A 13,640-nucleotide genomic window follows, 5' to 3' on the forward strand; every position below is an offset into this window, starting at 1 on the left:
AATTCGCCGCCCCCACCAAACTCCGTAGCAGAAACGAAGGCTCTGTTAAAGCCTGCCAGGACTGGTGTATTGCAGTTCCAGGCTGCGAAAACGTTCTTGTGCTTCCCAGAGATGAGCTTGATGTATTCGGACCCAATGAGTGCACGCAGGTTGCTGGCGAGGTGAAGAGAGTTGGTCCGGGTTCGCATCGTATTCTGGGACGCGATTGCGAGACTGATTAGACAAGCTTGGTGGGATGAAGCGGTCGTAGCAGGGACCAAGGAGGAGAATGAATGCTTCAAGTATATAGCTCTAATCCGGAAATGATTCGCACTCTACGGACCCGGAGAAACTCGAAAACATTCACACAATATCATTCTAAAAGTGCACTTGCTAATCCTCTACTTCTCTCTAGACCACTGTAAGCTAATGCCACTCCATCCAACTCCAACTCTCAATAGGATCCCCCCGCACGCCTTCCGCTCCGCCTCTCCAGCGAAACAGCACAATTCCTCCCCCTTCCCTCCATCCCAAAACACTTCTCCTCTGCTCTGCTCTCTTTGGTCTTCGAACCCCAGCTAACCTGCAAACAGACCCGCCCTCCGATCATCACAGCCTGTGGCCAACTCGGAGCCTGGAGCGCTCAAACCACAATGGCAGTCGCTCTCAAAAACAACGACGAAGCATGTAAACTCGCATGCGATGGAATCAATGGCTGCCAAGGCGTGATGATCAATGATGCACCACCGCCTATCCCAGGCGTGGAGTGTACGTTGTATCAAGGCGAGGTTACAGAGCAGGGTGTAAGAGACTCGAGGATTTTTGGGGAAGTTTGTTGGGCGCCGAAGGTTTGAGGGATATGCAGAATGATAGGGCAAGGATGTTGAGGATTAGATTTGGGGGCCTGCGTGGAAGGCATGAAGGGCTTTCAGTTCTGAAAATTGCAGATTTAATGATTGTTGTTGCCGAGGGCAGTGCGTGGGGTTTAGGCACAGATGGTTTGTGCAAGAAGGACCGAATAGATCACTATGAGAGCTTAAGGTACATTCGACGCACTACATAGCTCATATAATCCGTGCCTAGTCCACCGTTTGTCTTCCAAATAGGGTCGCCGGTATATCTTTACGGATAATACAACCGTCGCTGGTGAGCATCCACGATCCTCATCTGCAAATTCCACACCCACACAGCCGCCCTACTGCCTCATACCTTCTTCTTGCCCTTCCGCAGCCTCTTCCTCGCCCCATTCACCTCCTTGCACCGCTCTTCAAGAGTTCCAATGACATCTATCACAACTTCACCATTTTGAACAACAGCCTTTTGTGCCAAGTGAGTCGCAACACCGATCGTGAAACCCGCAGCGCGATTATAAGTCATCGACCACGTACTCCTCGGACGCTTGAGAATGAGTCGCTTGCTTGGCGGATTTGTGATGAAGACCTTTTGTAGTGATGTTACAGATGCAAGAGTTTGAAGTTGAGCAGTCGTGGCGTTCCAGATCGGAGTTCCGGCAGACCGAGGCGTAAGGAAGTGGTCGAGGGACGGATGAATGTTTCCCAGGGCATATAGCCTGGGAATATCGCCATTTGGGTCTCGCCATGGATATGGAAATACTGGAGGTCGTGAAAGCTGGTATGCTGTCGCAAAATCAGAGCTGACGATGTTCCATTTCGCATCGTCGTGTCGTGTCTGACTCATAGCGAGCCACTCCCTTGGAGCTGATGCGGCTAGAAAGCGATGCTCGTGTAGAATCGAAGAAGAGATTATTACATTATGCCATGTCTTGCAGATCCGAAGGAAGCGAGCGAGATCTGTGGTTGTGAGGTTTGCCAGGATAAGTTCGAGCAGTTCGACAGTGCTTGTCACGCGTGACGCTGCAGATAAGGGAGGTGTGGAGTCCATGTTAGATGTCAGCTGTGAAAGTGCGCTTCATCCTAGTTGTGAAGAAAATCACAAGTGCGGTAGAGTTCAAGGCCACCCATTACCGTGATCATACCTAGGTTGTGACTCACGTGACTCAACACACGTGTCAAACGGGAGACTGTGCGCATGCCCCCTGGTGAGCCTGCGCCGTGCTGAGGAAATACTTCTCGGACTGCAGGCGATTCGACCTCATGCAAAGCGAGTCCTACCAGAGTCTTCGCCTTCTTTGTTGAAAAAATGTCTGTTGTAACGCGGGGGAGAGGCATGCTTGGCGACTGATTCGTAGTTATGCCTGAAGCAGGCACGGCTCACTTACACTGTGAGATAGCTGTGAGCGAACGATGTTATGTATTTGCTGCAGAAAGCAGCATAGTGAATCAGGACCACGATCTTTTCGGTGTCACTCATAGGCGACAGTCACTAGAACGATGTCAGAAAATTTCACCACGTTGAGCTCGCCGTCCTTCGACGCAATCGCGATGATTGGCACTTGCATCGTTCTACAGAACGATGGGTATGACTTGAGACGTTGCGGGAAGCGCCAGAGCATCGTCAAAGCTGACTTGGGCGCGTCACATATGACGAGCTCATGTGAATGCTCTCTGCTCAAGCGCAGCTAAGCCAGGACCGACCAGGGATCGGACTAAGAAAGCAACAGACGAATGCCTCAACTGCAATCGATGCTCGGAGACAGACTGCTTTGCAACAGCTAGTAGCGCAATTCGGAACGGAATGCTGGACGCTTTGCTAGCAATAACATAAAACGGCCGAGGAGCTATATTGCCGCAAACGTTTCGTCCGACATTCGCTGTTGTGAATTGAACCGCTGTCGAGCTGGCTTGGAGTGACACTTCGGGTGCTTGTAATTTCTTGTTGACAGTAAGAATATCGCGTGGCTGATGAAACAATAGTCTCATTTCAGCCATGTGGCTCAATTGTGATGCAGTACAGGCGCCATTGTAGAGCACGGTTGACTTGTTGATGCCAGGACGCCGTTTGGCGAGAGTCTACTCCAGACAGATGGCGTAGCAAAGTTCAAAGCGTTCGGCTCAATTGGCGCCTTGCATACGGTGGCCGAGTAGCTTGTTCTCGTGGGCGTGGGATGCCCGATGACTGTCTGTTCGTTGGTCGTGGTCGTGGCTGATGAGTATTACGCGTACTCCGAGCTCAACAGACCAACGAGTGATGTTTGCCGCGCGCGGAGGATGACAAACCGATGGCAGTACAGCAGTTGTAATTGACGTTGGCAATCAGCCGCGGAGGAAGTCGCGCCCTTCCGCTATGATGTTGAATCTTGACGGACTTGGCAGGCGAGGTGGAAGACGGACGTATCGATGAGCTACGCTCTCCGTTTGTCGCGCGCTGTGTGTGCTGAGTGATGTGAGCGCGGGCGTGGTGTCGACACGACCGATTGGCAGGAGAACGATGGTGAGACGCGCGAGAAGCTGAAGCACGCCAAGCCTGGACACCCGACCAATCATGTTTCGGAATATTCCGCCGCGCTCAAAATATCACACTCTGTTGTGAACTGACACTCCACTGGGCCCTGCTGTGAGTCATGTATATTGGTTCCTATATACCCGGGACCCCAGACCCTGTATACTAGCCCCTATATAGTACCATTCGATAGTGTAGATAGTTTTGTATCCTCTTTTGCCCGACAATACGAGAGAGGGTCCCTTAGTGCCCCCCGATAACATGCGACGATACGCGACTTCGTAACAGGTTATGAGCCCGGGTTAGCGCTATTGTATTCCAAGCTCCGATAGAAGGCGAGGCGCGGTTCACCGACAGAGTACGGAAGCCGAAGGCAGGACAACAGGAACGCTATTGGCAACAGCGAGACACCGAGCTAGAAGAGCAAGGAAACAGCCCGAGCTGTGGCTGTATAAACAGGGACAGTAGCAGCAGAGACTGCGCCAGGAGCCTGCGGGTGAAGACAGGCACACAGAGGAAGGACTGTGCCCTCTGTGCTCAGGGACAAAGGACAATGTGCCCCTGTATAAAGAAGGAGCAAAACCCTTTCCATGGTTAAACATGAGTCCCAGATTGCAACTGGGTGTAGGACCCCATGGACCCTAGCTGAGGGACTGAAAACAGCGGTGCAGCTGCATGCAGAATTGCAGCCAGCCCACCTGCAGCTGAGACCAAATGCAGAAGAGAGAAGAGCATTGAGGAATGATAGTTAGAGTGAGGACACCAAGACAGACAACAAGGGGAGAGGATGTTGCAACAGAGGGCTGCAGAAAGTGTAACAGCAACCTGCAGTACACCAAACCTGCTGTTGGCAGAATAACACTTCAGAGACTGCACCCCAAGCTGTCTGGATTAGTACCTTATCTCTGGTGCTGGGAGAACTTGCCAACTCTCAAAGGAAGATCTTGCAGTAACCAAAGGCTTGGTTTATACCAGATATGTTATGTTCAGGGAGGAAGCAGTTGCAAGGCAGTTCTGACATGGACTGCTGATGGCTCATAACACTTCAGAGACTGCCTGAACCTCTCACTACCTCTGGAGGCCAATGGTGAATCCAGGATCAAGAGGAGTCATGAACCTACCTTTGTCTTATGGGATAGCTACAGGAAGTCCTGAGCTGGAGGGTGCCAAAGTGGTATGCTCCCTTGATTCCCATATGCCAGCAGGAAAGCACGGCTGCTTGATAGCCGGATCATTCCAACAGGAGGCTCTAATCTGAGGAGGGACAGAGGGTGACCCATGTATAGGAAGAACCCTGCAATCATTTGACTTTTCCCCGCTTTGATTCTCCTTGGGACAGAAGGACAACTTTCCATCTGACCCAATACTAATTCTACAAGACTACAATGGATACTCAAGACAAATCCTCCGGACTTCAGAAAAGACCATGCCCAATCCTATGCAAGGACAATGCAGAAGGATGGTTCAGAAGGATGGAAATCTTCTTGAGGGGAGAAGACCTGTATCACACAATCTCCCATGAGACACACACCCATCACCCCAAAGTCACAGTACAAAGCAATCTGGTGGATATCTTTGTGCATAGGGGAGGATGATGAAGAGCTGGTCTCAGAACTCCAAACTGCAAAGGAGGTTTGGCAAGAGCTGAAGAAGAAGTATGCAGACAACCAAGCTACAGGAAGGAAACTTCTGAAGCAGTACTTCAGTTTCCAAAAGGCAGAGGACATGAGCATTGATGGAGCATGGACACACCTTCAGGCACTTGGCAAAAGGATCAAAGTTGCCCAACCTGAAATGGCTGCTGCCATAAACCCAAAGGCAAGAGCACAGGTACTCTTGTCTGGGCTTCCAGAACAATGGTCTACCATCAGAGATGCAATAGATGGTCAACCCTCACTGTCACCTGAAAGCATACTCTCAATCCTTCAGGAGAAAGAGGTGAGCATGCCTGCAGGCAGCACACCTGTGGCCTTTGCAGCCCGAGCTGCATCATCAAGAGGATCATCATCTCACAGAGGAAGAAGATCAGACAGCAAGATGTCTGACAGACAAGGACTGAGATGCAAGCTATGCAATCAAGCTGGGCACTATGTTTCAATCTGCCCATACTTGGAAATGGCCCAAGGAATAATAAAGGTGGTCTCTGAGAACAAGATCTCAGACTCAAAGGCCTTGGCCCTAGTTGCACATGATCAGGATGATGATTGGGATGAGGAGGTGGATTGAACAGCCCCAGTGCACTGTCAAGGGGAGTGTTGTGAACTGACACTCCACTGGGCCCTGCTGTGAGTCATGTATATTGGTTCCTATATACCCGGGACCCCAGACCCTGTATACTAGCCCCTATATAGTACCATTCGATAGTGTAGATAGTTTTGTATCCTCTTTTGCCCGACAATACGAGAGAGGGTCCCTTAGTGCCCCCCGATAACATGCGACGATACGCGACTTCGTAACACACTCCACACTTCCGTGGCTGAAGCGCTTCTGTCCTTACACAACAGCAGACACCGGACAACGAGAATCTCGGTGCGGCGACCACGACAATCGAGCGTGTCCCCATGTGACTCGCTACCACATACTGCCGTCGGCGCAAGACGCCCCACCCACTGCCTCGCCGAGCGGGAGATGATCCGCGCGCATTGCACAGGGGATGATGCATCTCGACTGCTCAAGCAGTCTCGAAACCAACGGCTACAGCAAGAGAAACAGCAAGCAGATCGGATAACCAAGCTAGACCGAGAGGAGCCTTCGCCGCTCCCTCAAGAACTGCAGTCCTGACAAAGTGCACCTTGAAACAGGAGATCTGGCACAGAAGTCTGTTCCTGCAGTAGCCAAAAAGCTCCATCTGGGTGAGCCCAGCGCCACATTCGCATTCCGAGCAGTCGGCTGGCCGTGATGCAACCGCTTGTGCGAGCATGACACGCAGCACGTCCCTCGCGGCTGCCGCCTCGAAGGCGTCAAACATGGCGCTGAATCTGCCACACACGCGGATGCGAGCTCGAGCGTGCTCCACGTGAGGCGTCCAAGCCTAGACGAAATGTCTTGGTCGACAGGAGCCCATGTTTGAGCAACGTACAAAGGGAAGTCATTCCTGCCCTCATACACCCTTCAGACTTCTCAGTATTCCGCTTCTCGTTCTTTGCACTGTTCAATCTTTCCTTCAGAGCTGGCTCACTCGTTACGCCGCTCTAGATTCTATTCCATAAATACTACTTGACCAAGCATCAGCATTCGCAACGCTTTGCTTCAAAAATGCATTTCAATTCTGCGGCATTTCTTGCTGCCAGCCTTTCAGTTCACCAAGTTATTGCCACAGGTGGCAAGTACGGAGGTGGATGGGGCGACCGCGCTTATTTCTCGACGCCTGATACCACTGACAACAAGTGCTCGACCAACCAGACCAACGGGTACGACTGGAAAGATCTCTCCACGGGTTCCTTCAACAACTATGGCAGCAACAAGTTCTCTGGATGGACTTGCGCAAACTCATTCGGGAAGCGCGATAGCTTGACCAAGAGGACTTTCCAAAGCAAGTGCATTACTGGAAAACTAGACGATGAACCATCTGTCGATTGTGATGGCGACGACAAGATGTCTATCAAGACCTATCAAGTCTCCTCAGACCAAGATGACGATGTGGAACTTGAATGCCATTACACTATGCCTGACAACTCAGTCTGCAAAGAAGTTCACACTTGCGCTTCAAGTGGATCCACTATCAAGAATACCCAATGTGGTGGAGCCAAGAAGGTGATATTCAAACCGTACGGCAAAAGCAAAGGCAAAGGTTGCAATATCGGTGTTCACAGCATCGAGTTCGACTGTGAGACTGCGTCTGTGCCGCCAAGCTATTCTACCACGGCACCCGCCAGCAGCAACACCCAGCCTCCCTCCTACGGCAGCACCAGCGCTGAGTCCTCTGCGGTGACTTCCTCCATCCCTAGCTATGGCTCCTCGAGCTCCGAAACACCACCACAATACTCGACCTCTGGAAGCGCATCTTCCTACCCAAGCTCTAGCACCCAAGGAGTACCTGGCTATCCTACGACCAGCAGTGTCGAGACTTCGCCTGTGGAGCCCTCTGCTCCAGTGTATTCCAACCCGCCCAGCTATGGAAATTCGTCAACCGTGAAGGTGCCTGGATATGGTTCAAGCTCAACTCAATCGACAGGATCACCTGTGGAAACGCCTCCCACCTACCCGCAGCCAGAGTCACCAGACGTTCTGCCAAAGTGCATCAACAGCTGGCTGCACTTGACTACCTGCAGTGGGAACACAGATTACGAATGCTTCTGTAAGAACAGCGACTTTGTCGGCAAGGTCTACAGCTGTGTCAGCGCCTGGTCCGACAGCGATGATGACACCAACTCTGGTGCTGGTTACTTCATGGGTCTCTGCGCGAAGTACGTTCCGGAGAATCCTGCAATCATCACTGGTTGCCCTTCAACCATCACTCCTGCGACAGGATATCACACTCCGACTTCGACCCCAGATTCTCCAGTCTCTGAACAGCCACCTTCATACTCAGGCAAGACCGTCACAGAGTACAGCACCATCGTAGCAACAATCACAAGCTGTGGCCCGGAAGTGAAAGACTGCCCAGCAGCCTCAACACACCTCCAGACATCCACGCAACCTGTGGCTACTTCAGTCGAGACCAGTCCTGAGACAACAGGAGACAGTAAACCACCACCAGCAGTCCCTTGCACAACAATCACCTACTCTTCCGAACTCGTCATCCCAGCAACCTACTCCACCGGCGAATCCCAAGGCGCCACAATTCCCTCCAGCAGCTGCACAACCCAATACGTCACCACCGTGACCGTCCCTCAAGTCCAAATCACAACTTACACGGTCACCGAAAGCGGTAGCACCCACGATGTGCCAGGTCTAGGCTACGAGACTCCACCTCCGGCGCCTTCTTCTACAGAGGTTTCTCCCGAAGGATCGACCTCCGCACCACCTCCACCTGCGTCGTACCCCATCACTACTGATTCCGGCCCAGCGCCGAGCGTGCCGGTATATGGTGGCAGTAGTATTGGAACGACATATATCCCTACTCAACCAACGGGACATATCCCACAGCCATACACTGGCGGCGCGGGACAAAAGGTTGCAAGCGGAACTTTCCTTTTGAGCATTATTTTGGTTGCTTTTGCGGGAGCTTTCTTTTGATGATTCAAATGTGAGCAATGAGGGGAACGTGTTTCATGTACATGTAGAAAATGAAGAGATGGGCCACTTGCACGGATTTATGGGAAATGGGAAATGGTTCTTAATGAAAAAATGGCGATGAAGACAACAGAATCATCGAAGGGAAAAGGGTCGGCAGGAACCGAAAGACATGGGGCGTTGGTACTTTCTCGTAGAGATGGCGAAAATGATGTAGATGCATAATGAATGGTATACGTGGAATGATATTCGTTCGCGACACGCATATTGGCAATAACATGGAGATGTACCCATGCGTAAGTGATTTCGTAACATTAATCTCATTATCTCATCGCCATCTTGCCGCCAACGAAGCCAGACAAGACGACCGTTTAAGGAGAATGAACCATTCATGATCTATGCAATATCGCTGATGTTATCGAAACCCCTCAAAATCTCAGAATTCATCGACTATTGAGAGGCAGCAGCAGGAACAACAAAAGCACTAATTTGAATACACGCGCCGAGACCACTTTCGAAATCCTCCCCATCGCCAAGGAAATAGGTATTGGTCAACCCGCAAGATAAAGGATTAACAACGAACGACGGGATCGGCTCGGGCTCGGGCTCATCATCACCAGGATCGATGATGATTTGACGTTTCCGACTTCTGCTTTCTGGAAGTTGAGGTGTCTCTCCCGGGCTGCTTCCGCATGAAATCTCGCATGTGTTGTCATCGTTTCCGTTATCAAGCATCTCACAGAACACCGCGCTCGACCCTTCCGGGAAAGTTGAACCATCTCCGTCGAAACCCTGAAAGCTGAGTTGTTGAGGGTTATTGCCTTGGGTGTTGCTGATGAAAGCTTGCAGTGTTTGGCCTTCGGAGAATAGGTTGCCGTTGTCATTGAGGGAGAAAGTTGTGGGGCCGAGTTCGGCTGGGGAGATGAATTCGATGGGGCTGACGGTTTCGCCGCCGCCGACGACGGCTCGGAGACCTTCTACAGCGCCAATGTTGTCCGGGTTGGGAGGAGTAGCTGGTTGAGGGTTGCCGAGTACGATGTTGAAAGCTCCTGTTGGGAGGACAGGGCGGCCGGAGGTTACAGTGGTACTCTCGGTCTTGGTAGTTTTAGTCTCCTGTATATTTAATTAGCAATCTGAATGTTTCCGCGATTGGTAATGACTGACCGTCTCAGTGGTGGTCGTGGGCGGAGCAGTGGTAATAGACTTCTCAGTGACGGTGGGAGTCTCCGTGACAGTGCTCTTGTTAACCTGTGACAAGGTAAGCAAGATTCGATCGAATTCCAGCGAATGGGTCTTACAGTAGTGGTGGATGTCACTTTCTTGGTCCTGGTGAAGGTGCGGAATACGGTCGTTGCGCTTGGCTTTGGACCAACACACTTGCAAGCGGAGCTGATGGCTTTCTTGCCCTGGTATCTACTAAAGCAATCCGGCTTGCGCACTCCATATGAGGGAGGAGGTCCATATGAGGGAGGGTAGCTGCGACGACGAAGCCCCGGAAGTAATGAAGGCGCAGAGCAGGTAGGTTTCACTGTTATCGTGGTTGTCGTGTCGGTCTCGATGACAGTTTTTTTGGTCCTAGTGCATTAATGTGAGCAATGCCCGGTCCGATGAGGACGTGTCAACACTTACTCTGTGGACGTCACAGTCTCGGTCGTCTTGACAGTTGTTGGCGCAACAGTAATTGTCTTCGTACCCTTCGTTCTGGTGGTAGTGGTGGAGCTTGTCCTATTGATTTTGAGTCAGTCGCTCTGGGAACGTGATTTTGAGGCCCCTTGTCGGCCCCGATTTTGTTGACAGCCACTTCTGAGAATACGTACACTGTCGAGATCTTGTACACTGTGGTTGTTTTCTTCGGCACCTTCATGTAGGAGCTGCAGTAAGACGACGCACTGTTCCTGCACTCTTTGCCAGGGCAGCCGTAAGCATCAGCAACTGTGCTGAGCCCCACCAAGAGCGCAAGGGAGGAGAAGATGCGCATGATAACGGCGGACCTGAGACCGGGTGTTGCCAGTAGAAAAGAGCGTGGCAGCCCGAATCCGTGAAGCCTCGCGCACAACTTGCTACGTGTGTCGGGTGAAGAAATGGCATGGACAACGTTGCCACCAAGTTTGCCTATGTATGTGGCTGCATTCTATCGTTTATTGGCGTACGAACGGGCCTAGAAGGCGCCTGGTTCGAGCTCAGCATCACGCAGTCTCGTTTCGGTAAAAGCTTCTCGACTGCAGCGTGAATAGCTGGGCCAAGGCCGTAAAGGACCTGAGGCGTGCATGGTCTGCGCTAGAGCCGCGTCTAGACATCAGATCAGCAGAGGTGGTTCGCGGTGCCGAGCCGAGAACGGTTTGGCGCTGAGCTCAATCTGGATAGGACGCTGTGAATTAGGCTTCGAGCGGACAAAGTCCTATTTCCCTCTAAGACCCAGTGGCTTGGCAACGAAAGGTCGTGTACCGTGGTCGGAGTCCTGAGTTCCATCTCAGTCCACAAAGCAGGAGCGCTGAGCAAAGGCTGGAGAATATCCTCGTGTGGTATCTTCAAGAGATCTTGATTCGAAGTCGTTTCCTCTCAATGCCAGAGAACTCGGACAAAACGAGGGCTACATTGTGCGTATTGCGTGGCGTCTTGTTGCACGCAGCGAAACATGCAGCAGTAACACATGGGAGCTGTTACGAGCTGAATACAGATTTCGAGCTGGGAAGTTCGCTGACCAAGCCTAGAAGCTTTCAAAGCACAGCTGAATCTCTTCTTGTAATTGTATGTTTTAGAGCTCGCCAAACGACTTCCTCCACGAGCATTTCTTAGCCTGATACAGTGCGATAAGCTCCTCGACGAAGCGTCCCGTATGGCAGCCCTGCACCTCCAGAGCCCAGGGATGTCGAAGCTCTCAGGTTCGCGTGACCACATATCCGCCTAGACAACACGATGCTGATCGACGGAGACGTAACGAGTGGTGACCAGTCTCACTCGGCGTCTCCGCCATTCATGTAGACCAGATACACCCAAAGGCAAACTTTGCAGTCGCTTGACAGTATGTCCATCTTGATCTCGTGCGACGCTGGCCAACAAACTCCTAACTGTAACAGATGGCTTGTGGTAAAACAGTGAAATGGCATATTTCTGTTCCGAAGTCAATGCAATCGTATTTAGATAGTCACTTCCTGCTCATTCCTGTCAAGATTTAATCGAGTCTCGGGCGATTTGTTGCCATTTCCAGTCGTTGTCACGGCTTCCACTCTGAGAGGCGCTAAAGCCATGGCGCAGGAACAGCGGAGGCTCTGAGACAAGGCAGCCGTCCTTAGGCCCGTTGGCATAGCCCGCACACATAGTCTGGATGGCGGCATCTGTGGTGGCGTCCGGGCCTTGTTGCATCAATTTCAACAAGAATCGTCGAGCTCCTTGCTGCGTGACACCATACGCCAGTGGGCACCTCTCTTCCTTGTCCCCTTGAGACATTGGCTGCTGATTCGTGTCATGCAGAACAGTGCTCTCTTCTTTAGATCTGGTCGAAAGCTTCGTAGCTCGGACCACTGCGCCGTTTGCAATGCCACAGTGACCGAGCCACAATGTCTCCCATAGCTTGACATCTCCATACGGGGACGTAGATCGGTTCGTGGTAGACTGGTTGGAACGCAAGAAGTCGTTTGTTGCGCTCGCGAGCTCTTGCATTTGTGCCTTGATGCGCCCGTCCCACTCCATGCCAGCTTCGACAATAAGCGCAGATTCAAGACCCTGTTCCACGACCGTTCGCAGCGCATTCAGATGACCTCTCACAATGTCGTCTTTGCCGTCTTCAACGTAGCCTACGCTGTCGCTGTCGCTGCTGCCGCTGTACACATATTCGGCGTCCAGGCCTCCGTCAGAGGTCACGGCAGCCGCGAGGGCTGTCGCATCTCGAAGCTCCGGAGTAGCGAGTAGGTCGATCACAAATATCTTGTTGAACTGGATAGAAGATTAGTACTCTCCACTTCAAGGTTCCACGCCTACTAGTACGAACACCGAGTGTCCTGTTACTGGGTGTACCATGCCTTCCGCTAATCCCGCCCAGCAGTGCCAGGTTAGAGTATGAGGCCAAAGGCGTTGAGCTTAAGCCGAAAAGTACGAGAATCGAGAGCAGGACGCCCGACGCGCCCAGCAAGGCTTTGTGGAGAAGTGACTGCATGGTCCGATGCCAAATAGTCGCAAGATAGCGAAGCAAGGCCGCAGGTTTGTGTTGTAAAGAAGCAGAAGTGCTCCTGGCGCTTCAGCCTTCCAGTACACGTCGATGAGCTAATCAACGAATTGATCTACTGGCAATCGGGATGAGCCAGCCAATAGTTCACGTGCTAGACAGGGGTCGTAGCGCCGCACCCCCGGGAAGGGGGGGGGGGGGGGGGGAGGAGGAGAAAGAGACGGGGGACGGTTACACAAAGCGTAATGAAATCATTATGATGATCGTGGCGGCGCACGGTTATCGCGTGCGATATCGCGTGCTGTGCGTCTCGTCTTGTTGTGTCCAACTTCTCGTTCTTGACGCGTAAGCACTGCAACACTCTTGAATGTTTGATCGTAGCCAGATTGTGTATGAATTTTGGCTTACACGGAGAGTTGATGGAAGTCTTGTTTCTAGTTCAAGTATGTATCCAAATGGTTCGGAGGTGCGATTGTTCAAGCATGCAAGACATTTGATTTCAAGTTATGGGGTAAGAAACTTATTACGTTATGTCGTGCATGCACTTCTCCCCAGTCGGATGATAACCCTCTCCATGGGCCCGGGCGAGGCTGTGACTGCGGTAAGCCAAGAGACTTCGGGAGGACAAACGCATGAGGTTCAACACGCATTGTTGTTCACGCAGCGCGAACACCTAAGCGTTTCATCGCGTGCATTTTCGGAGTACACACCTGTTGAGTGTTCTGAAATGGTAAAGCGTTTGGTGCGGGGCAACATGGCGGCAGCGATCTGCCTGGCTATTAACCAGTCGTGATGTTGCATGGATCGGGCCTCAGACACTAGTGTGTTTGTGGCACGTCGCTTAGCAGGCTCAGCTTCACGCTTATTCAAGTTACAAACTTGGCTCGTCGTGGATGTGCCGCGTTCAATAATGCATGCAGCAGTCTGCCTGGTTTTCCCCAGCGTCTTGTGGCACGGCAACTGG

At 51.8% G+C, this 13,640-nt stretch overlaps 4 protein-coding genes across 4 annotated transcripts; 1 reads left to right on the plus strand and 3 right to left on the minus strand.

Moving 5' to 3' along the window:
• Window positions 1-1,182: 1,182 nt before the first annotated feature.
• Window positions 1,183-1,881, minus strand: CKM354_000077400 (uncharacterized protein; the record flags this gene model as incomplete). The annotated part of the gene is made up of 1 exon (XM_044795876.1): window positions 1,183-1,881. One exon carries the CDS (start codon window positions 1,879-1,881, stop codon window positions 1,183-1,185), a length of 699 nt encoding a protein of 232 aa, XP_044651811.1.
• A 4,713-nt stretch (window positions 1,882-6,594) lies between these two features.
• Window positions 6,595-8,517, plus strand: CKM354_000077500 (uncharacterized protein; the record flags this gene model as incomplete). Its single annotated transcript, XM_044795877.1, has 1 exon — window positions 6,595-8,517. The coding sequence occupies one exon, from the start codon at window positions 6,595-6,597 to the stop codon at window positions 8,515-8,517; it is 1,923 nt and encodes a 640-aa protein (XP_044651812.1).
• A 447-nt stretch (window positions 8,518-8,964) lies between these two features.
• Window positions 8,965-10,492, minus strand: CKM354_000077600 (uncharacterized protein; the record flags this gene model as incomplete). Its single annotated transcript, XM_044795878.1, has 5 exons — window positions 8,965-9,627; window positions 9,679-9,762; window positions 9,813-10,089; window positions 10,144-10,239; window positions 10,332-10,492. The coding sequence occupies 5 exons, from the start codon at window positions 10,490-10,492 to the stop codon at window positions 8,965-8,967; spliced, it is 1,281 nt and encodes a 426-aa protein (XP_044651813.1).
• Window positions 10,493-11,679: 1,187 nt separating this feature from the next.
• CKM354_000077700 (uncharacterized protein) lies at window positions 11,680-12,667 on the minus strand (the record flags this gene model as incomplete). The annotated part of the gene is made up of 2 exons (XM_044795879.1): window positions 11,680-12,447; window positions 12,503-12,667. The coding sequence occupies 2 exons, from the start codon at window positions 12,665-12,667 to the stop codon at window positions 11,680-11,682; spliced, it is 933 nt and encodes a 310-aa protein (XP_044651814.1).
• Window positions 12,668-13,640: the final 973 nt, after the last annotated feature.

Source organism: Cercospora kikuchii (genome assembly GCF_019650295.1).
Source record: "Cercospora kikuchii DNA, contig_00001, whole genome shotgun sequence".
Lineage (NCBI taxonomy): Eukaryota > Fungi > Ascomycota > Dothideomycetes > Mycosphaerellales > Mycosphaerellaceae > Cercospora > Cercospora kikuchii.